Here is a 23438-nt window from a genome sequence, read left to right on the forward strand (position 1 = left end):
AAGCCAGACAAAGACAAGTGCTATATGGGTCTCTAGTTTATAATATGACGTGAAAACAAAAATCTTAGATTCGGAAAGCTTACTAAAAAGTATCCAGTAATTTCTATACATATCTGGAATCTAAAAAAAGCCAAACTCAGAGAAACAGGGTGCAGTGGTGGTTGCCAGGATCCAGGGAGGAAATAGGAGTTTTAAGAGGATTAGACTCTGGGGGATGTAAAGTACAGCATGTTGCCTACAGCTAACAATACTGCTTTATGTACTTAGAAGTTGCTAAGAGAGTCGGTCTTAAGTGTTCTCACCACATAAGGAAATGATGATTGCTTTAGTGACAGAGACGTTAGCCAACAGCTATGGCTGTATTGGTAATCATTTGCAATATATGTGTATCAGATCAACACATTGTACACCTTAAAGTTAACGTTATATATGTCAATTACATCTGAAGAAAGCTGGAAAGTGTATTTGTTAAAAAAAATTTTTTTAAATAGATTTTATTGATTTTTTACAGAGAGGAAGGGAGAGGGTTAGAGAGTTAGAAACATCGATGAGAGAGAAACATCGATCAGCTGCCTCCTGCACACCCGCTACTGGGGATGTGCCCGCAATCAAGGTACATGCCCTTGACAGGAATCGAACCTGGGACCCTTGAGTCCGCAGGCCGACGCTCTATCCACTGAGCCAAACCGGTCAGAGCTGTTAAAAAATTTTTTTAAAAGCATGGTATTGGAGATAAAGGGACAACCTCGGGAGCTGAGGTGAGGGCCCCAGGAGTGGTTCAGGTATAGGCCCCAGATTGGTTCGGAGCATGTGTGGTGGGGAGATCGCATGTGTGGCTTTGCAGGTGACCACGGCCCTGGGCTTTCTCAGGTGACACAAATATGTGTATATGTATGGGAAAGGCTTGAAGTGTGAGAAATTACTGGATACTTTTTAGTAAGCTTTCCAAATCTAAGATTTTTGTTTTCACGTCATATTATAAAGTAGAGGCCCAGTGCACGAAATTCGTGCACTCGATGGGGTCCCTCAGCCCGGCCTGTGCCCTCTCGCAGTCCTGGATCCCGTGGGGAGTGGGCCTAAGCCATCAGTCGGACATCCTTAGCGCTTCTGCGGAGGCGGGAGAGACTCCCGCCACTGCCGCTGTGCTCGCCAGCCGTGAGCCCAACTTCTGGCTGAGCGGCGCTCACCCTGTGGGAGCACATTGACCACCAGGGGGCAGCTCCTGTGTTGAGCGTCTGCCTCCTGGTGGTCAGTGCACATCATAGCAACCGGTCGTTCCGCCATTCAGTCAATTTGCATATTAGGGTTTTATTATATAAAACCCTAATTATATTCATCCTATTTATTATATAGGATGAATTGATTGCAGGAACGGATTTGTTCGTGAAAACCTGGAAACTCTTGTTTTATGCTTAGGATGACGAACCATCTGGCCTTGATAGCAAAGTAATTAGAAACAGCACATGACCTTTATCGTCCTGCAGCCTTCATGTCAGTCGTAGGCGAGAGCCGTGCGCCAGGAATGTGGTTACAGGCTCTCCATGTCCAGCCCGGCCCTTCCTATTCACCGTGCACAGTCCTTTTAGAAAGTCTGTAATTAGCCAGTATTTTTTCTCTCAGTCATTCCTGAGAGATGTATCTTTGATGAAACTGAGCATTAAAAACAATATTCTATCCCTAACCGGTTTGGCTCAGTGGATAGAGCATCGGCCTGCGGACTAAAGGTTCCTGGGTTCGATTCTGGTCAAGGGCATGGCATGTACCTTGGTTGTGGGTTCGATCCCCAGTAGGGGGTGTGCAGGAGGCACCTGATCGATGTTTCTCTCTCATCGATGTTTCTAACTCTATCCTTCACCCTTCCTCTCTGTAAAAACCAATCTATATATATAAAAGCCTAAGCAATTGTTTGACCGTTCGACCGGTAGCTATGACACACACTGACCACCAGGGGGTCAGATGCACAGGCATGAAAACATGGAACAGACTGATGAATCTCAGAGGGAAGAGGGGGCAGGGGGGGGGGCAGGAAGAGATTAACCAAAGATCTTATATGCATACTAGAGGCCTGGTGCATGGATTTGTGCACCGGTGGGGTCCCTCGGCCTGGCCTGCAGGGATCGGGCCGAATCCATGCACCGGGCCTCTGACATTCCCCAAGGGGTCCCGGATTGTGACAGGTCACAGGCCAGGCTGAGGGACTCCACCGGTGCACGGATTTGTAAAATATATTTTAAAAACACCAACAAAACAAAACGAACAAACCCAATGTTCTAAAGCATCACTAGTTTTCAATTAAAAAGTGAACTTTTGTTTGGGAACATCTGAACGGTGTTGGAACGTGAACACCGATATTCTTAAGCAATTCAAAACTCTAGTCTGACATGCAGAAAATCAGTGGATTTTTCTAAAAGTTTTTCCCCCTAAATTTTGTGACCAAGGTAATTTGCTGCGGGGAATTTAACTTTCGGAAGTCATGACTAACACGTTTCCCTTCGTAAATATTATTTCTCTTTAAGAAGAAAAAACAACAGTGGGAATATGCTAAATTTAACTCGATTTTCTCAGCCGAAATTCCCCGTGTGTGTGTGTGTGTGATGGAAGAAACCCATCTGAGTTCACGGAGGAGCCTGGGTTCTTAAAGGAAGCGTTTCCTTCCAGAATCACCTAACAATGCAGCTTCCTCGGGGGCTGTCCCACACACTCATCCCTGCAGGCCCACCGTCCCGGGTTTGGTGTGACTGAATGCATGCTGGGCGGAGGATGTATGGCCCTGTGAGCTCCACCGGGCACTTCCCCTGTTGGAAGGGGTGGGGTCGGAGGTCAGTGGGGTGGATCGTCCTCCCGGAGTGGACACACAGGGACCCGAGAGGCGGTCGGAGGGGCAGAGCAGAAGATGCTGGTCTCTGGCCAGTGTCCTGGGCTCCCTGCTCTTGGGGTGGATATGGTCACAGGGTCTGGTGCCCAGCAAACGCTCCCTCGTGTTTAACATCCGTGTGGGAGTTTTACACGGGAGCTGAGTTCCACGCTAAGCAGGCATCCTTCCAGCACAGCTCCGTGGCTTTGATCGTTCAAAGCAGCGTCCGGAGCCTCTCTTAGTTCATTTCCCTGGAAAGTAAACTTCGTTTTGAACACATGGACGGTTTGGAAACATCCGACGCCAGTTTCCTCCTCAAACTCTGAGTCGATCGCAGGCCCCAGAGACCGGGCTGTGACCTGTAGAGACTGTGTTGTCTGTCACTTGAGCTTCTGACTTTTGTATTTGTCTTGGAGTCTTCACGGTCTCACTCGCCTGTTTCTAACCATGTGGATTTCAGCTCTTAGTCGGCTGTGGGGGCCTCGGTGACTCTGAAGCCCTGTCTGTGGGGGGAGCACGGGCGGGGGGACTGGCGCAGTGTGTGCCCCACCACACCCACACACACACACACACACACAGACACACACAGACACACTCACACACACACGACACACACAGACACACACACAGACACACACACACACAGACACAGACACACACACAGACACACACACACAGAAACAGACACACACAGAAACAGACACACACACACACAGAAACAGACACACACACAGACACACTCACACACACAGAAACAGACACACACACAGAGACACACACAGAAACAGACACACACACACACAGAAACACACACACACTCACACACAGACACACACACACACAAACACACACAGACACACACAGAAACACACACAGACACAGAAACAGACACACACACACTCACACACAGACACACACACACAGACACACACACAGAGAGACACACACACAGAAACAGACACACACACAGACACACTCACACACACACACACACACACCCGGACACTGTGGGTGCGGCAGGCCTCTGTGGCCGTGGTACTTGTCTGCTTCCTGCTGTTCCTGTACGTGAGCAGGTTCCTCGGGCTCGGGTGACTGCGGCTGGCGGGTGACTGTGCCGCTGGCGTCCTTGGGGATGAAGCTGACAGTGCAGTGAGGAGGGAAGGAACCTCTCTCTCTCTCTCTCTCTCTCTCTCTCCCCCCCGCCCCCCCCAGAACACGAACGGGATCCTGGCCATGCTGGACGAGGAGTGCCTGCGGCCCGGCACCGTCACCGACGACACCTTCCTGGAGAAGCTGAACCAGGTGTGCGCCACCCACCAGCACTTCGAGAGCAGGATGAGCAGGTGCTCGCGCTTCCTCAACGACACCACCCTGCCGCACAGCTGCTTCCGCATCCAGCACTACGCCGGCAAGGTAGGGGCGGGGCCGGCACGGTGGGCACTGGTGGGGTGGGGGGGCCTGGAGACGGGGCCTCAGAGCTGGCATCAGCCCACCGCCAACTCGTGAGGGTCAGCTGAGCTGGCAGGATGGAAGGATCACGGGCATGGAGTCAGTGATCTTGTATTAACTGTGTGTGGGGTCAGATGGGTACCAGGGGCATCAGGGGATCATTTCCTGGGTCATACACCATGCTGGGCACCTGAGGTTAACAGAAGACTGAATGTCACCTGTAACTGAACAAGGATAAAGTGAATAGTAGAATCAGGAAATGTTCCATAGAATCTGGACCATGTTGAACAATGTCTTACTAATGCTCATAGCTACAAGGAAAGCCGGTGAACTTCATGAAAGAGTTCGAATGTGTTTTAAAAAATGACTTTATTATTTTCAAGCGCTAAGCTGTCCTATAAAAAAAGATCTATCAACACAAATAAAGAGGATTTGCCAGTAAAAATTAAAAGTCTTTGAAGACTTACAATAAGGTTTTAAAAGCACAAACCACTTAGGAAAATATATTCTTAGATTTTGAAATGACATGGGAAAATATCTACTTTAAAAAAACACTTATTCATTTGCTTAATATTTGGGAGAATTAATTTTTTATGTTATATATATATATGTTTTATAATAGGTTAACTTTTAGACTCCTAAAAGAATATTGAACGCAGTTGATACCTCTTTTGTTATAAATAAGGTTGCGAACTCCTACAGGGGGAAAATTCTTAATTATGTATTTATTAAAAAGGAAGTATATAGTCTCTGACCTACCTTTAATTTTAAAATGTTGAAACTTGTACTTTATTTCTTCATTAGCCTATGTTATTAAAAGATACTTTTCTGGCCAATTTTGCTGCTGCCTTGGGATGTAGATGAAAATTTAGTCTTATGTCTACTTTATTTCCTCCAGTGTACTTTTTTATTTTTCAAGTATTTTTTTATTGATTTCAGGGAGAAAGGGAGAGGGAGAGAGAGATAGAAACATCAGTGATGAGAGAGAATCATTGATCGGCTGCCTCCTGCACGCCCCACACCGGGGACCGAACCATGACCTCCTGGTTCGTAAGTCAACGCTCAACCACTGAGCCCTGCTGGCTGTGGGCCTTCCCGTCTACTTTTAAACAGACTAGAATTGGCACATGTGAACTTAAAAAAAAAAAAAGTAAAACCTCAAAAATGTGCTCAAACACCAAAAATAGAGAAAATCCTTTGAAAATGCTCAGCCTAACATTTTTGGAACTTATTCTTGCAGATCCTGAATGGTAATAGAATTTATTTAAAACTCTTCTGTGATGTAGACGGTTGGCATTTAAACTTGGACGCTCTTTCGGCATGAGAGGGCGACTAGACCAGTGACGGCGAACCTTTTGAGCTCGGCGTGCCAGCATTTGGAAAAACCCTAACTTCACTCTGGTGCCGTGTCACATATAGAAATTTTTTGATCTTTGCAACCCTAGTAAAACAAAGACTTCTATTTTTGATATTTACTTTATATATTTAAATGCCATTTAACAAAGAAAAATCAACCAAAAAAATGAGTTTGCGTGTCACCTCTGACACGCGTGTCACAGGTTCGCCGTCACTGGACTGAAGTGTTGGGGGTCTGATGGGAAGGAAGGCACTGGGCTATAGCTAGTCCCGGGATATTTCACCAGCCGCTTGACATCCTGGCGTGCAGCCGGTCCGTTGCTGAGCCTCGTGTTGCTCGTAGGTGCTGTACCAGGTGGAAGGATTTGTGGACAAAAACAATGACCTCCTCTACCGAGACCTGTCCCAGGCCATGTGGAAGGCCGGCCACACCCTCATCAAGTCCCTGTTCCCCGAGGGGAACCCCGCCAAGATCAACCTGAAGAGGCCCCCGACGGCCGGCTCGCAGTTCAAGGCGTCTGTGGCCACGCTGATGAGAAACCTGCAGACCAAGAACCCCAACTACATCCGGTACTTGTGGCCCCAAACTTTCTGACGGTTCGCGGGGGGGCCCTCCAGGAAGAGTCCCGTCCTGTTGCTTCAGCCTCAGGGTAGCCCACGCCAAGGGTAACGAGGGCACTTACAGATCAGATAGCACAGTGTCTTAGGTTTGCTTAAAAAATGCCCCATCGCCCCTTCCTCCCCCCAAATCAGGGATTGAAAACAGAGGGGGGAGGTAGGCATAGATATTTAATGAAATTGGGTTGTTGGCTCGGGCAGGTCTCAGCTTTCTGTATTTTTTTTAGTAAGTTATTTAAATATATTGAATAGGGTATGTTCTTAGTTTTAATAAGATGAACAATATGTAAATTTCTGTAAGGGTTCTGCATAAAAACTGGATCATTTTGGGCTTGTTTTATATTAACTCGGAGCGTTGGAGCGAGGGGGCCTTAGTGAGACTCTGGATTTTGGAATATGTGCCTCCTTCTCTCTGTGAGACTGACAGGCCGGGAAGAGCAGTTATTTCTAAACCGCCAGGATTTTCTCAGAGCAAGAGAGATAACTCGGAGAAGGCCTCTGGGCTCTTCTTTCTGCGTCTTGGGCATCTTGGGTCTCCGGTTCAGGGAAGACGGCGAGGGGCAGCGTCGCTCTCTGTGCATCTGGGGAGCGAGATACTAGGTGTGAGCGTCAGGTCAGGTTCCATCCGCACACGCACACCCACGCGCCTTCTATAGCCTGAAAATCCAGTTGCCAGGAGACGGAGTGAGGAACGTTTTTGTGTTTGGCTTGTTTATCTAATATTATCTTAGCAACATATAAGCAGGCAAAATCCCCTGGTTTGATTGCAGTCGGGTTAGAACATATTAATTAGAAAAATCCTGGTTTCATAAGAAGATAACCAGGAACCTTATGATTAGCTTCTTTTCTGATTTTTTCTTTTAAATGCTTAGCTGTCATCTTTTGGTGCCCTATTAAAAAGGAAGGAAGTACAAGGACATAGAGACAACGTGTTGCTTTCTTTTAAATATGTTTTTATTGATATTTAGAGAGAGAGAGGAAGGGAGTGGGATAGAGAAATGGGGACATTGACCGGCTGCCTACTGCACACCCCGTACTGGGGATCGAGCCCCCAAACCGGGCATGTTCGCTGGCCGGGAATCGAACCCGTGACCTCTTGGTTCAGGGATCGATGCTCAACCACTGAGCCACACCGGCCGGGCATGACACCGTGTTTTTAATCTTTTCGTTGAGATATATACATAATAAAATATGGCCAAGCACATGAGTGTTCATTGTCCAGCGTGTTGAACTTTCACATATGTGTACACCTGTGTGACCGATTCAGACCAAGAGACAAAACATTTCCATTACCCAGAAGGTCCCTGTGCCCTTCCCTGTCCCTCCCCTCTCACCCTTCCCCAGAGGTGGCAGCAGGACTGATTTCTAGCCGGAAGTTCTGCTGAGCGTCACGTAAAGGGAACCATGAAATGTGTCCTCTGTGTCAGACTTCTTTCACTCGGCGAAAGGGCAGTGGGACTCATCAGGTTATTGTGGGAGAGGGAGAGAGAGACAGACACATCCATGATGAGAGAGAATCACTGATCGGCTGCCTCCTGCACCCCCACTACTGGGGATCCAGCCTGCAACCCGGGCATGTGCCCTGCCTGGGAATCGAACCCGGGATCCTTCAGTCCGTAGGCCGACAATCTATCCACTGAGCAAAACCAGCCGGGGCAGGATTTATTTTTTTTTATTGCCGTGTAGGTAGCGTCTTAATTTTTAGGCTTTTGAAAAATGATCTGAAATAATTTCAGAAGAAATGACCAGGTTTCCCAGGAGTGATAAGTAATGGTCTCTTCCCTTGTGAAACCCAGACGGATGCTATCCCTGGAGACAGCGCTTAACGTCTCGGTTCCCTTTCAGGTGCATCAAACCCAATGACAAGAAAGCAGCTCACATCTTCAGCGAGGCCCTGGTGTGCCACCAGATCCGCTACCTGGGCCTTCTGGAGAACGTGCGCGTGCGCAGGGCCGGCTACGCCTTCAGGCAGGCCTACGAGCCGTGCCTGGAGCGGTACAAGATGCTGTGCAAGCAGACGTGGCCTCACTGGAGGGGGCCGGCGAGGTGAGCGTTCGCCGGCCGTGCTTAGTAACGCAGTCTGAGAGCACACGGGTCACCCGTGTGGTTCACCTGCTCCCGGGCAGAACCAGTGTATGAAACACTGGATGGGATCTCTGCTTCGTCCCCTCCTCCGTCCGGGATCATTCTGTGCTGATCCGTAATTAATGATAGAAGTCTCAGTTTTCTTTAAGGTCCGAACAGGGCTTACAGATCCACATTGGCCCCTTGCCTGTCGGTAGGGCGTTAACGTGTGTAAGTCAGGAGGGTCCATAATCGATCGGTGCGTTTGTGTGGAATCGTGGAAGGGTACAGTTGGACGGGCATGTTGGATCACTGCTCTCAGCCCCGCCCCCCAGAGTGGGGAGCATTAACCCCAGAGAGAGTCGGGGGGTGGGGGTGAGGGTCCCACTTTTTACCCAGGTCTGCACCCCTTGGGAGCAGCTAGAGTCCAAGGTGTCCGTGTCTCTGCTGGCAGAGCTAGGTGGGAGGCTATGGGAGAACAGGGCCACCTTCAGAGGCGTATACATAATAAAATGTAGGTACGCCTCCCTGGCCCTGGCTGGCACTCACCCATCTAGTCTCAGACGGAGCCTGGGCCACGGCAGGCCGCTCCCTGGGGCAGCCCCCAGCACCCTCCATGTGCTGGTGGTGGAGGTGGGGGGTGGGGGTCGCTGCCAAAGCAAAGTCAGGCCTTGCCTGTGAGCGACCTTCCTTCTGCTTTTACCAGTCAGCGAAGTCACCCCTTTCCTTTTGCTGTTTTCTATATATTTTATTGATTTCAGAGAGGAAGGGAGGGGGAGAGAGAGAAACATCAATGATGAGAGAGAATCATCAGTCGGCTGCCTCCTGCACACCCCCTACTGGGGATCGAGCCCACAACCTGCGTGTGCCCTGACTGGGAATCCAACTGTGACCTCCTGGTTCGTAGGTCGATGCTCACCACCGAGCCACGCCAGGTGGGCTGCCCTTTTCTGCGGGCGGTAGAAACTCCCGACCGCTTCAGGAAGCGGCGTGCCTGCTCCGCGGCCTCGGCAGGACGTGGGGACTGTCCTGGGGGCTGTCCTTTCGCTGTGCCGGTGTCACCGGTGCACGACCCTGGGCCTGGCCTCTCACGGGCACCCCGGCAGCATCAGACACTCCCCCGCATCCCAGGAAGATAAACTCCAGGCGCGGGGTGTGGTCTCTGATGGGTATCCGAACACCTGAGTAACGTGGGTCCTGGTGCTGGTTCCGTTCTCAGGACTGACCTCCGGATGTCACGGTCAGTGTGCACCATGACACACAGGCCAGGTGTCTGACCGCTGCCTGGTGCTCGGCCCGCAGGTTGTGGGTGTTTAGTTGTAAAGACTGATGTGGAAGCCGGGGCCCAGGACAGAGGTCAGCCATGTCCAGGCCTTGCTCCCGCCCTGTGAGGCCCAGGTCCCATGCAGCCCGTCGTCTGGCACTTAGCACTCCCTCTCGGGCTTTGTCCACACCCCGATGGGCAGACGCAATGTTTAAAATGTTCTTGAGACTCGAAGGAGTGAGTTAAAAATAGATCTGCGCCTCTCATACACCCTCCTGGCCGGGTGGGTCCATCGCTGTGCGTATATTGGATACAAGTGTTGCTTCTGCGAATGAAATCGAGACCTTGGCCATTGTACCTCATTTTCTTGGAATATGGAGTTCTGAACCCAAATTTGCTCTGTCGGCATCTCCTGGACTTGTTTTAATTTGTGGAGCTCCGTCTTGATTCTTCGATAGAAGGGTACTCCCTGAAAGAGCGATTGTACTACTTGGGAATGAAACTACAATTTGGTGCCACTGGGGATCTGATAGCATGATTTCAGATCAGATAAACTGTTTCTGTAACTCAGAACACTCACTGTTTTTATTGTTTTCTAGGGCTGGTGTAGAGGTTCTGTTTAATGAATTGGAGATTCCTGTGGAAGAATATTCCTTCGGTCGATCGAAGATATTCATTCGGAACCCGAGAACGGTATGCAGTGGAAACCTTTCCACTCTGAACGTCCGTCTGATCACAGAGACGGGTCCTCAAAGTCTGTTTCACTTGGGGACGTGACCCGAGATGCTGCCCAGAATGCCCCATTCTCGTTTTATCTTGAATGCCCAAGAGGATGGGCACGTGAGGGGTCATGGCAGAGCCTGTGTGTTTCTGATGAGACATCCATGTCTTTGATCGGATAGGCCAGTGGTCGGCAAACCGCGGCTCTCAAGCCACATGCGGCTCTTTGGCCCCTTGAGTGTGGCTCTTCCACAAAATACCGGCTCTTCCACAAACTACCGACTTCTGCGCATGGGCCACGAAGTTTTAATCGCACTGTACGTGCGCACCCGCACATGCTATTTTGTGAAAGAGCCACGCTCAAGGTGCCAAAGAGCCGCATGTGGCTCGTGAGCCGCGGTTTGCTGACCATGGGGATAGGCTGTCCAAGAGAGAAATCATGAAGAACCTGTTCATGCAACAACAAAACCTGGCTAATTCATAGGAATTGGTGATCAACTCAGTCTGCATTTGTAATATCTGCATTATTTCATAATTTAAGGAAAGACAACCCTATTATTTATTTTTTTAAAAATATATTTTATTGATTTTTTTATAGAGAGGAAGGGAGAGGGAGAGGGATAGCGAGTTAGAAACATCGATGAGAGAGAAACATCGATTCAGCTGCCTCTTGCACGCCCCCCACTGGGGATGTGCCCGCAACCCAGGTACAGGCCCCCGACCGGAATCGAACCTGGGACCCTTGAGTCCGCAGGCCGACGCTCTATCCACTGAGCCAAACCAGCTAGGGCGACAACCCTATTATTTAGAAGTCCATGAAGGCGCTCAAAATTTTTTTAAGTTAAAAAGAACATTTGAAATTCTACTTGGTACGGCTCTAAGGAAGTGCCGAGCCACCGGAATCTAAATGGCGGATGCTGCGTGAATCGCCAGAATCGTTTTCCCGTGGGCTGTGGCCCGTGGTATCTGTAACGGAGACAGTCATCCCTGTTTTCTCTCAGTGCGCGGCCTCCACCAGCGGGCCCTCTGACCTCCCGAGCACATGGGTCCGGGGTGCCACGAGTGTGTGCTGGATGAGTGATCGACCCATCTCTCCATCTCTCCTTTCTCCTCAGCTCTTCAAGCTGGAGGACCTGCGGAAGCAGCGGCTGGAGGACCTGGCCACGCTCATCCAGAAGATCTACCGCGGGTGGAAGTGCCGCACGCACTTCCTGCTGATGCGCAGGAGCCAGATCGTGGTCGCCGCCTGGTTCCGGAGATTCGCCGTGAGTGCCATGCCGCCGCCGCCGCGCGCCGGGCTCACTGCCCCATACGCCTCCCGTGCTGTCTGTGCCTGCCCTGGTCACATGCCTGCCTCTCCCAGCAAGCCCAGGAGACGCATGCCCCTGTGGTTCCTTTAGATTTATTTTTTAATTTTTTTTTAATCCTCACCCAAGGATATTTTTCCATTGATTTCTAGGGAGAGTGGAAGAGAGAGGGAAAGACAGACAGAAACATCGATGTGAGAGAGACACATCGATGGGTTGCCTCCTGCACGAGCCCCAACCAGGGCCCAGGCCGGGGAGGAGCCTGCAACCCAGGAACGTGCGCTTGACTGGGATCGAACCGGGACCCTTCGGTCAGCAGGCTGATGCTCTATCCACTGAGCCACACCGGCTAGGGCTCTGGTTGCTTTTTAAAGACGAGAAAACGAAGCGAAGGCAGGAACCGCTAGGGAACGTGCCCACAGCCCCCCAGCTGCCGAGTGGCCGCGGTGGGGTTGGAATGCAGGGCGTCTCCAGTCGGAGCTCACGTTCCGGGTGTCGCACCGCCTCCCCCTGGGGTAGATACGGTGGGACGTCTCCCTCTTGAATGTGGTCGTGGACCGAACGAGACTGTGTCCTTTAACCCCTGGACAGTGGTTAGGGTCAGCTTTTTTGAAATAATTGGTTCTTCTCCATTTATTGTAGCAGCGCCGAAAATGGCTTTAATTCTAGAAAGCCGAGGCCACGTTTTCCTAGAATTTGGGGTTTGGCTAAAGGGTTGGACTTCTTTAGTCCTCAGACATTCGGCCCTTCCTGCTGCCGGGGGGTCTCACGTGGATGCTGCTGGGAGCTCCCCACCTGGGAGTGCGGTGCAGCGAGGGTGCGTGTCCTGGTTTGGGGTTGTTGGGTGTTCCGGTTTCTTTACATGTTGGTTTCCCGGAGGAACATGGGTGATCAAGAGGCAGTTGCACCAAGAGCGACATACTCTTTCCCCGTCGTAATATGAATAAATGATACGATAAACAATAGCACGGGAAGGCGCCGTTCCGCGCACGCAGGCTGCACACCTGCTTCTGCCCGCCCCTGTGTGAGCTCACATCTCCCCTTCCTCCTGCAGCAACGGAAGCGGTACCAGCAGACAAAGCGCTCGGCTCTGGTGATCCAGTCTTACATCCGGGGCTGGAAGGTGAGTTCAAGGAACGCGCCTTCTCTACTTGGGGCTCTCGGGTCCCTGCCGGGGGCCGCTCCTGCCTGCTGCCCGCGCCCTGAACAGCCGGGCAGGAGGATAAACATCGGCCAGCGGGGGCCCGGTGACCGTGTCTGGGCCGCTTCCTCCGAACCGGCTTTCTTTTCCAGAGCTTTGTTCTCGGAGCAGGAAGTCCTTGAACTAATTCCGTGCGTGAGCTCGACATCCTCTCGCCCTGCTGGTGAGGGAGGCGGTGTGTAGTCCGGGCTGTCCCAGGTGTTCCACACCTGTGCCACCCCCCAGACCTCGCTCTCCCGGCCCCGCGCCTCCTCTGACTTCCTGGCCGTCATCTTCCCGCTGCCCTGTAATGGATGGTCCGGGATCCTGAGCTCTGGCCATTCTAGTGGGGAGAGTGGGTCACAGTGCGCCACCTCCTTGGTCTGGAGGTCAGCAAACTACGGCCCACCGGCCACGTGTAGCCTAACTTGTTATTGCACAGCCTGGAAGCGAAGGACGGTTTTTATATTTTTAAAGCATTGTTAAAAGACAAAGAAGATATGAAATGCAAATTTCATATAAATGAGGCATATGTGAACTACAGAGTTCGCACACATAAAGCTTCGTGCTGCGCAACCGCGCCCACTCAGTCTACCTCCTGTCTGTGGCTGCCTTCGCGCTGCCGCGGGAGCTGATGAGTTGTGTCAAGGACACGTGACCTGCAAAGCCAAGCATCCTCACCAGCGGGCCTCCTGCAGGAAGCCTTGCTGACCCCACTCTGGGTCACAGGTACTCAAGGTCCGTGCTGACCCTGTCCTGTCGGAGGTTGTGTGGGTTGGGCTAAACCCGGAGCCGCTGCTTCAAGGTTGTCCTCATGCCTGGAACCCCTTCAGAGCAGAGGCCCCGGACGCACCTGGGCATAACCAATGGACACACACAATACGTACACGGGGGCAGGCTAGGGGAGGTCAGTGGGTAAAGGGGACATAGGTAATACTTCCTTTTTTTAAAATATATTTTTATTGATTTCAGAGAGGAAGGGAGAGGGAGAGAGAGATAGAAACACCAATGATGAGAGAGAATCATGGATCGGCTGCCTCCTGAACGCCCCCTACTAGGGATTGAGCCTGCAACCCGGCTATGTGCCCTTGACCGCAATCGAACCCAGACCCTCCAGTCCGGAGGCTGACTCTCTATCCACTGAGCCAAACTGGCTAGGACTATAATACTTTCAACAATAAAGAGTTTTTTAAAAAAGAACATACGTCCCTGGGCCAGGGGTCTGTGGCACCCGTTGACCTTCGTCTGGGCCCATGAATAGCCTCAGGGCTGTGTAGTCCTCCCACAGCAAATGCCAGTGACCAAATCCGAACATGTAGGCTAAGTGTGGCCGCCGCCTGCGGATGCGTCCTTGGCCTCATTACTGAGTCCTGGGTGGGGTCTCCGTCCAGCGACGTAGGGGGCAGGACACAGAGCACACCTCCAGCCAGGCCTCCTGCCTCCACCAGATCAGTTTCCAGCAACTGCTGGAGAGAAGTGTGATGGACGTGAGAATTTCATATTAGCAAATCTTTAAACATTTCTTGAATTAAGACTATAGCTACAGTTCTATCCTCCGACGACAATACTGAAAGCGATTGAATGGATTGGGTGGATGATTGGAGACCCTGCAACCTCATTGTGAGGCCTGCTCCTTTTAGCTGATGTGCACCAGCTTGTCTTGCTGTGGCCAGGTTTTCCCTGTCCCATACGGGGCGTGGGAGGCGGCTGTCCCAATTTCAGTGGGCGCTGCACTGTCGGGCTGGATGTGTTTTCACTTACGACTTCTCATCGTCCGTTTCGGACTAATTAGCAACATTCCTGTGTGTGTGTGTGTGTATGTGTGTATTACATATTTTATATATCGGTATATATAAAAGCCCAAGCGGCCTTTACGGCTGAACAACCAGAACGACCAGTTGCTATGACATGCACTGACCACCAGGGGGCAGATGCTCAATGCAGGAGCTGGTGAGTGCAGCTGTGGTGGCGGGAGCCTCTCCTGACTCCGTGGCAGCGCTACTGAGCGGCAGGCGCAGCAGGCCAGGATGAGCACGAGCTCGGGCTCCTCCCTGGCCACCTGCCACTTGGCACGCTGCTACATCCCTCGGGGGATGTCCGACTGCCGGTTTAGGGGGATCAGGCCTAAACTGGCAGTTGGACATCCCCCGAGGGGTCCCGGATTGCCAGAGGGCGCAGGCCAGGCTGAGGGCTCCCCTCCCCGCCCCCCGTGCACAAATCTGTGCACTGGGCCTCTAGTGTGTGTGTGTGTGTGTGTGTGTGTGTGTGTATAATATATTAATATTATAATAATATATTATAATAATATACACACACATGCATATTAGATGTATCATTGATTTCAGACAGGAAGGGAGAGGGAAAGAGAAGCATCAATAATGAGAATCCTTGATCGGCTGCCTCCTGCACACCCTCTACTGGGGATCAAACCCACAACCCGGGCATGTGCCCTGTCAGGGAATTGAGCCGTGACCTCTAGGTTCACAGGTCGACGCTCAACCACTGAGCCACCGCCGGGTGACCTTTCCCTTTTCTTTGAGCCGTTGGCCCCTCACCTGAGAAGGGTATTATGACCGTCTCTCCGGGTATCTCTCAAGTCCCTGTGGCTTCCGTTGTTGGCTAACATTGTGTTCCTCTGGCTGATTCTACCCCTTAGGCCCGAAAAATCCTGCGGGAGCTGAAGCACCAGAAGCGCTGTGAGGAGGCCGCCACCACCATCGCGGCGTACTGGCACGGGACGCAGGTGGGCCGGCCCGCCCGCCCGGCTGGCGGGGCTCGGGGCTCGGGGCGTCAGAGCGAGGGGCCCTCTCCCGGGACAGGACCGTCCGGCTAAGCTCCTGAGCACGCACTGCCTCTCGCGCTCTCTGACGCTCGTTCGGTGCGGGTGGTGGCACGCGCGCTCGTGTTTCCCGGGTGGCGGTGACCGGTGTCGGTCTGTCCTCCTCTGTCGCAGTCACCTTTCCCGCCTCACGCTCTCTGTCACTCCTTCTCACACGCTTCCAGGCGCGGAGGGAGCTGAGCCGGCTGAAGGAGGAGGCTAGGAATAAACACGCTATTGCAGTGATTTGGGCTTTCTGGCTTGGATCGAAGGTACTGACGCGCATTCCCGTCCCCGCCCCGGGATGGGCAGTCATCAGCCCGTAGCGCTCGCCTGTCGGGATGAGTGACTGCAGTTGGCACGGCGCACGCACGCGGTGCACGTCCTCACGGCTGGCGTGAATGGGCCCGGAGCCATAGGCGGCATTAGTGCCGGGGCAGCTGCCGCATGCATAGATAGGCAGACAAGACCATGCTTACTAATGAGGTGCTAGGGTAGTTGCTGTTTCATTAAAACTCTCAAATAGCTTGCATGTTAGTTTTTCCTTCCCCCCTCCCCCCCTGCCCTGCCACATCCCGGCCGCTCTCTGGAGGGAACCCCCGGGGGGGCGAGGGGCATGTGGAGAACGTTCGGATTGGGGCCTCCATGGGTCTGCTGCTACCACGTGTGGACGGCAGAAACCCCTTTAACGCATGCCTTAGAACATAGTCCTCTGCGAATGAAACGATGTTTTCGGCTCCCTGTGGCAAGGCAGCCATTGGTGATTCTAAGCCAAATATTCCATGTGCAAAGAATTGCCAGCTGTGATTTAACGGGAAGCCACGTCCACACACGGCCAGCCGGGATGGCCACGGAAGAATCCCAGGAATTTCCGCATCAGCCGTTCGTTTTCCGAAACAAAGGCCTCTGGAGGCCCTGGCTGATCCCCAGGCAGCGTCCTGGGCGCTGTGAACATTTCACGTGCCCCAGGGGGCCGAGGCTTTAGATGATTTTGTTACTCAGGAAATCAGAGGTTGTCCCTGCTAAAAATGTGAACCACACAGCAGCATAGTCCTGGGTCTGTAAGTCACCTCCTCAGCGTCGTAGGCCCATCGTGGGAGAAAAGCGAGAGGAGAGGACGTTTGCCCAGAACGGTCTCACTTTGCCACAACCCCACCAAAGCTGTTCCTGTGTGTTTTCCCTTGGCAATCGGTGAAGAACACACTAGTCCCTTTATCTTTTTTAAAAAAATATTTTTTCATTGATTTCAGAGAGGAAAGGAGAGGGAGGGGAGAGAGAGAGAAACATCAATGAAGAGAGAGAATCAGTGATTGGTTGCCTCCTGCACGCCTCCCTGCTGGGGACCGAGCCTGCAACCTGGGCATGTGCCCTGACTGGAATCGAACCCGGGACCCTTCAGTCCGCAGGCCCATGCTCAACCACTGAGCCACACCGGCTGGGGCCAGCCGAGTCCCTTTAGCGAACAGGGGGACGGAGTCCTGGCAGCGGCAGAGGGGCACGGAGACCGTGAGCGCGTGTCCCAGCCTGCCCCGCCGTGCAGTGTGAAGCCAGCGCCTGGCTATCCTGCCCTTTAAAACCACACGCCCCCGACGAACGCTGCCCTAAGGTGGCTTTTTAAACCTACAGGTGGTTCCACTTTTTATCTCAGCACATTTCCCCGTTTGGGGCCTTTGCTAAGATTACATCTTGAAAATACGCTACTTGCAGTTTTCTAACCTGAAGGAATTCTGAGTTTCGTGTTTCTGGTTGGACTTGGGGAGAAACAACCTTTATTCCTTCCGTTTTAAATGGTTGCCTTTTTACACGTCTGAACGCGTGAACGTGGGGCTCCCCCTCAGCCCCTGTGCCGGCAGCAAAGGCAAGGCTACTAGAGCTCTTAGGAGCCGCTCAGAGCTCAAGGCTGTGAGGAGGGAGGGAGAACGGGGGGAAAGGCAAAGGATGGAAGTGAGGGGCCACGCAGACTGCCCTCCCCTGGGACAGGCTCCACACCCCGAAAATACCGGGGCGCACCAGCCTGACGCCGACATGACCGTGCAGGGCCCCTCTGCCACCTGACTCCTCGCTCCTACGCGGCCCTCTGTGTGGTGGTGTCTCCTCCTGGTCATGTGCTGTCTGCCTCGGGCTGTCTCTCTTATTTACCGTCTAAAACGTTCCAGGCTCGGAGGGAGTTGAAACGCTTGAAGGAGGAGGCTAGGCGCAAGCATGCGGTCGCTGTCATTTGGGCTTACTGGCTTGGACTGAAGGTACTTCCTCCCCCTCCTCTCTGTCCAGGGCGGGCTCGGGGGCCTCGCACTCACTAACCCCGAGAAAGGCGGGTGCGCTTGCTCACGGGTGGCCATCTTGCCTAATTGTGTTTCTTTTTGGAAACGAAGCTGTACACTAATATTTTCTGATCTTATTGTGATACGTATTTTTATTTCTTTTTATTATTATTTTTAATCCTCACCCAAGGATATTTTTTCCATTGATTTCTAGAGAGAGTGGGAGGGAGGAGGAAGAGAGAGAGAGAGAGAAAGAAAAATCAATGTGAGAGAGACACATCGATGGGTTGCCTCCCGCACGCGCTCCGACCGGGGCTGGGACCCTGCAACTGAGGTACGAGGTACGTGCCCTTGACTGGGAGTCGAACCCACGATCCTTGGGTCCAGTGGCCGATGCTCCAACCACGGAGCTAGACCGGCGAGGGCTGTGGTGTGCTGCTTTAAGTGCTAGCTTTAAAGTAATGCCTATGCAGCCTATCTTATTTAAGACTCTTTGTTATGAAGTTCTGTTTTATGTCATCCATAGGGGGATGATGTGTTTTTTTAATGCATGAGACAGGATTTCAGCAGCTGAGCTCAGAGCTGGCCCAGGTCTGCAGTGCCTGCCCAGCCGGGGGTGGGGTTGGTCTCCAGTGCCCTTCCCCCACCTCCCCTGCTCTGATGGCTGCTGGGCGGAGCCTTCTCGAAGTGACCGGCACTCTGGTTGCTCAGCATAGGAACCAAGGGATTCCGCTGACAGTACAGATTTTGACAAATAAGAGGACTTTACGTGCCAACGAGGCCTCTAATGCAGCGGTTCTCAACCTGTGGGTCGCGACCCCTTTGGCGGTCGAACGACCCTTTCACAGGGGTCGCCTAAGACCATCCTGCATATCAGATATTTACATGACGATTCATAACAGTAGGAACATGACAGTTATGAAGTAGCAACGAAAATAATTGTATGGTTGGGTCACAGCATGAGGAACTGTATTTAAAAGGCCAGAAGGTAGAGTCTAATATATTCCAAAGTGGTGCTTCCTACTTCAGGTGAGGATGCACGTAGGCAAAGGAGACTGAGCTCCGGAAAACCTTGAGAAAACCTCTAGACATTTATAACTAAATGATAATAAATATTTTAAGTATTTTCCCCTCGGTTTCAAAATTTAACTGTGTTGTTCATGCATTCAGCAAACACCTGGCGCAGGCCTTTTGTTAGCCGTTAGCATACAGCGAAAACACAGCAGGGCAGCAGGGAGGAAAGAGGCCGTCAGGCGATGTCTTAAGGGCACGGCATGTTCTGTAGGGAGGTCAGTAGGAGTGGGGGTGAGAGAAAAATCGATGCAGCGAGAGGGAAGACAGTGCCAGTTCAAATCTAATTCTATTATTCTCCGTTCCCTTCCATTTCCGTCTTCCTAGGCAAGGCTTTTGGGAACGGCAGTGTAGATCTTTAGGCCTTTTTTCCCCTTGGAAGAACAATTCGAAATGAAGATCGCCTTCTGTCATCTTTTCCCGAAGCGTGCTTTGATCTGTGACGCATTGGCCGCTACGCCTGTAAAATGTTTCCCATCAAATCATCAGGTTTCTGAAAAACTAGTTAGAAGTGTTTAAAATAGCGAAACGTCGGGCCCTGCCACCGGGCATGTCTGCATTTCTCTTCCTCTGGCCTAATGCTCAGGCCTGGTGTGCGCCAGCTGTCTCGCTCCATCCGAGAGGCACCCGCTGTCGTGTTTAGTGGACGTGCAGGGCCTCCGTGGCGGCTGGGCCCCTGCTGACCCCGCATCTGCTTCTCCCTCAGGTGCGCCGGGAGTACAGGAAGTTCTTCAGAGCCAACGCCGGGAAGAAAATCTACGAGTTCACGATTCAGAGAATTGTAAGTCTGCGTTCTGCCTGGGGCTCCTTGGCGTTCGTGGGCCAGCTCGTTAACGGCACCGACTGTCGTAGGCGACTCCCTGGCCACGCTTCACCCTCGCTGTCACGCTGAGCGGGATGGCTCTCACCCTCTCCCCTCGCGTCCAGCAGAACTGTCCCAGGAAGAGCTATCCGGGGCCCACATGTAGTTAGTAGGATGTCATTTTTTAAATAAAACTTTTTTATTTGACGGGGAGAACCTACTGTGGGGGAACATGAGCTCGAGAAAGTCGGGTGTCTTAGTTCAGGCCGCTCTAACCACAGCACTGCAGACCGGGCGGCTGCAATGATGAGCATCTGCTTCTCGCAGACCTGGAGGCGGGCGGCCGTGGCAGCGGGGAGGAGAGGGAAGCCGCTGCCATAACCCTCCCGTCTCCTCTGATCAGGGCACCGGTCCCGCCCTGGGAGCTCCAGCCTCGTGGCCTCTAAACTCCATTACCTCCAGAGAATTTGGGGGATACTAAGGTCCTGCCCTGAGCTGCCTCGGGGCCAGGCTGCCCAGCGAGCAGTGGGGAGCGGGGTGCAGGAGAGAAGGCTGTGGTAGGGCCCAGCTGACCAGATGGGCCCGGAGTCCCTGTGCCGTTGGAGGTGAGCGCAGTGAGCAGGGCGAGCTCCGGGCCGCTGGCGCCGCCTCTCACGGGTGCGAGGTGAGCGACTCCTCACTCCGGGGCCTCGGCTCGTTCTCGGGGGGATCACAGCGCCGGGCTCACGAGTGCTGGAGGGTTAACTTGGAACAATGGCCTGACGCGCTCCGGCCGGCCCCCTGGAGGACTGGCGGGCAGCGCCGTCCACTGGGCCTGTGGAAGGATGCGGATGGCTATGTCTGCGGTGCCAGGGGACAGCCACCGGCCGCATGGCCACACGGGGCTCTGGAGCACCTGAAGTGTCACCTGTGACTGATGAGCTGGCTCGTTTACTTTGTTTTATTTGAATTGCTTACAGTTTAAGTAGAGAGAGCCACGTGACTAGCACAGCTCTCTGGTGTTCGCTGGAGTCAGTGTTGCTGTTCTTATTGGGACGAGTGTCCGTTTTCTTCTTTCGTCCGAACCGTTGGGTGGAGCCCAGATTTCTGCAGCCAATACGGAGACTGGAGTGGAGACTTGACGTTAGATTCTTATTTTCGGGCCTGAGACTGGCCCAGTCCCAGCGGAGGCTGCTCTGTTTCATTCTGATTTATGAAAAACAAGGACTTTTCTGATATTTCACTCCTCTGGCATTTCCTGTCAAACCCAACGCAGGTGCAAAAATACTTCCTGGAAATGAAAAGCAAGATGCCCTCCTTGTCGCCAATAGACAAGAACTGGCCGTCCAGGCCCTACCTGTTCTTGGATTCCACGCACAAGGAGCTGAAGAGGATCTTCCACCTGTGGAGGGTAAGAAGCTTCTTCTTTTTGGGAGGCTTCTCACCGCGTATTCTGTGTGTTTGCGAAGAGTCCTGTGGAAGTGAATGTCTGCCGCCTTTGCCTCTGGCCGGGAGGGCACTGTTTGAGGACGGGGGTATTTTTGCGCCGGGGATCGCGCGTGGCTTCTGTGAGAAGTCCTGGAGCAGCAGGTGTGCCCCTTGGTCTCCTCCTGTCCAGGGAAGGGGTATGTGTGGCTGTGCGTGGCTGTGTGGTCTTTCCGATCGCGCGTGGCTTCTGTGAGAAGTCCTGGAGCAGCAGGTGTGCCCCTTGGTCTCCTCCTGTCCAGGGAAGGGGTATGTGTGGCTGTGCGTGGCTGTGTGGTCTTTCCGTTCAGATTCCACTTTCTTTAAAACGGTTCAGATTTTTGTTTTCATCCTCTCTGAAGGAATGATACTAGAGGAGAAAGAAATAATAACATGTGAACATCTTCGCACGATGCGGGTGAATCCTGTAAACTACGGGTTTACACGGTGGTTTTCTTACTGGGAGTCTCTAAGAGGGTGGCGGCCTGGGGACTGGGGTGGCAGGGACCGCCATCGTAGTGAGCAGATGTGAGCAGCGAGGCCGGCCTGCAGGACGCTTCTGTGTTTGGGAGGAGTGTCCCAAGCCGGCACTGTGAGCAGTAAACCCGACAAAGGAACAACGCCGTGAGGCTTGTACACGCGTAGTTCATCCACGTCTATTCTCGCCGCTGTTACATCGACTTATGCCATGTAAGAGTGAGTGGTGGCCTGTTTGTGTAAGTGATGTCTTGCTTTTCCTCTTTTTCATGCCTCGCAGTGTAAAAAGTACAGGGACCAGTTCACAGACCAGCGGAAGCTCATCTACGAGGAGAAGCTAGAAGCCAGTGAGCTCTTCAAAGACAAGAAGGCTTTGTACCCGTCGAGGTAAGGTGGCTGTGCTAACGCGTGGCAGTCAGCATTTTAAAAACTTCTCAAGTATTTGCAGGTCCTTTCTAGTAGAGATTTCAGAGATGCATGAGAGATTTTTAATTTTACGCGTTATTTTATGAGCAGCTGGGTATAAATAACACACACTGCGGAGCAATGGCCGTTTCTTGCCTCTATTCCATTGGCATTAGCTCGAGCACTTCACTGAATAATTAGAAGTCACATCCGGCTGCCGTGGCTCAGTGGTTGAGCATCGACCTATGAACCAGGAGGTCATGGTTTGACTCCAGCTCAGGGCACATGCCCTAGATGCGGGCTCAATCCCCAATAGGGGGCATGCAGGAGGCAGACAATCGATGTTTCTCTCCGCCCTTCCTCTCTGAAACTAATAAAAACATATTTAAAAAATAATAATAATTAGAAGTCACTTTTTGAAATGAAAACCGTATAGGCTACCAAGATAAATTGGCATTGTAAAGCCCTGTTACTTTCCCGTAGTTTTCAGAGTCTAGCCCAGTTTCTGTTGGCCATTTACTGTCATCGCCATTCCAGTCTTCCTACTTTATTTAGTGAGCTGGGTCAGAATTCATTTTTAAGAGCCATGAGAAGAGCGAGCCAGTGTGCACTTTCTGAGTTCTGCTTGTGCTGGCCTGTGGTGGCCCACGGGCGGCTAACCCGCCGGGCATGACTTCCGAGGCCCGTGCAGCGAGCTCGGCTCCCTTGCTGTAGACACGAACTACTCAATAAAGGAAGGCATTCCCAGGGCAAGTTCGCCACGTGAATTCCTCTCCCTGATAAAGACGCTCGTCAGATATCCTTACACGCCCCCCGCCCCCAAGTTCATCATTTCCCCCCAGAATTCCTATCTCCTTTTCATCTGGTATTTATGGAAAGATAGGTTGTACCGTTTCAGGCCAAATCTATAACAACGTTTCGTTTCCCCCAAAGAACGGCCTAGAGATGAAAATGCATTACACGCTAAATATATTCACACGTCTTCCATATGGTACATCTGTATTCTCTGTGTCTTCACGCACATTGGAAAGCTCTCCCTCTTAGAGGATTAAAAGAACAGAAGCCGGCAGACCCATTTGGTTTCAGTGTTTGAAGGGACACAGCTTCCTTGTGGGCTGGCCTGGCGGCTTGAGGTGGCATGTACTCTTCCAAGTCAAACATGGCGTCTCGATCCCACACCGGCCAGGAGGCCTGCCGTGTGCAGCATACGCAGGCGGGAGCACCGTCTCTGTGCTTTCTCCAGCAGCTAGTTTTTATTTAACGTTTTCCTTTATATTTTTAACATGTAGAGTAACCTTCTTAATTAACATTCCCTGTGGATGACTCTTAACTGGAGGGAGAAAAATGCA

At 52.2% G+C, this 23438-nt stretch overlaps 1 protein-coding gene across 4 annotated transcripts in view; it reads left to right on the top strand.

The window, feature by feature from the left end:
- Nucleotides 1-23438, top strand: part of MYO1B (myosin IB) — a 137345-nt gene that overhangs the window by 106311 nt on the left and 7596 nt on the right. For 2 of the 4 annotated variants that reach the window (XM_070421720.1, XM_070421719.1), the window contains exons 16-27: nt 4067-4267; nt 6003-6229; nt 8123-8323; nt 10205-10298; nt 11441-11590; nt 12687-12755; nt 15469-15555; nt 15816-15902; nt 17787-17873; nt 19669-19743; nt 21020-21154; nt 21965-22071. In XM_070421720.1, the coding sequence (XP_070277821.1) occupies nt 4067-4267; nt 6003-6229; nt 8123-8323; nt 10205-10298; nt 11441-11590; nt 12687-12755; nt 15469-15555; nt 15816-15902; nt 17787-17873; nt 19669-19743; nt 21020-21154; nt 21965-22071 (1520 nt within the window). The remainder of the gene's footprint in view (nt 1-4066; nt 4268-6002; nt 6230-8122; nt 8324-10204; nt 10299-11440; nt 11591-12686; nt 12756-15468; nt 15556-15815; nt 15903-17786; nt 17874-19668; nt 19744-21019; nt 21155-21964; nt 22072-23438) is intronic. The other 2 variants (XM_070421721.1, XM_070421722.1) reach the window with 2 other exon arrangements.

Source organism: Myotis yumanensis, unplaced genomic scaffold (assembly GCF_028538775.1).
Source record: "Myotis yumanensis isolate MYYU_CA2020_CCGP unplaced genomic scaffold, mMyoYum1.0.hap1 SCAF_8, whole genome shotgun sequence".
In the NCBI taxonomy this organism is placed as follows: Eukaryota; Metazoa; Chordata; class Mammalia; order Chiroptera; family Vespertilionidae; genus Myotis; species Myotis yumanensis.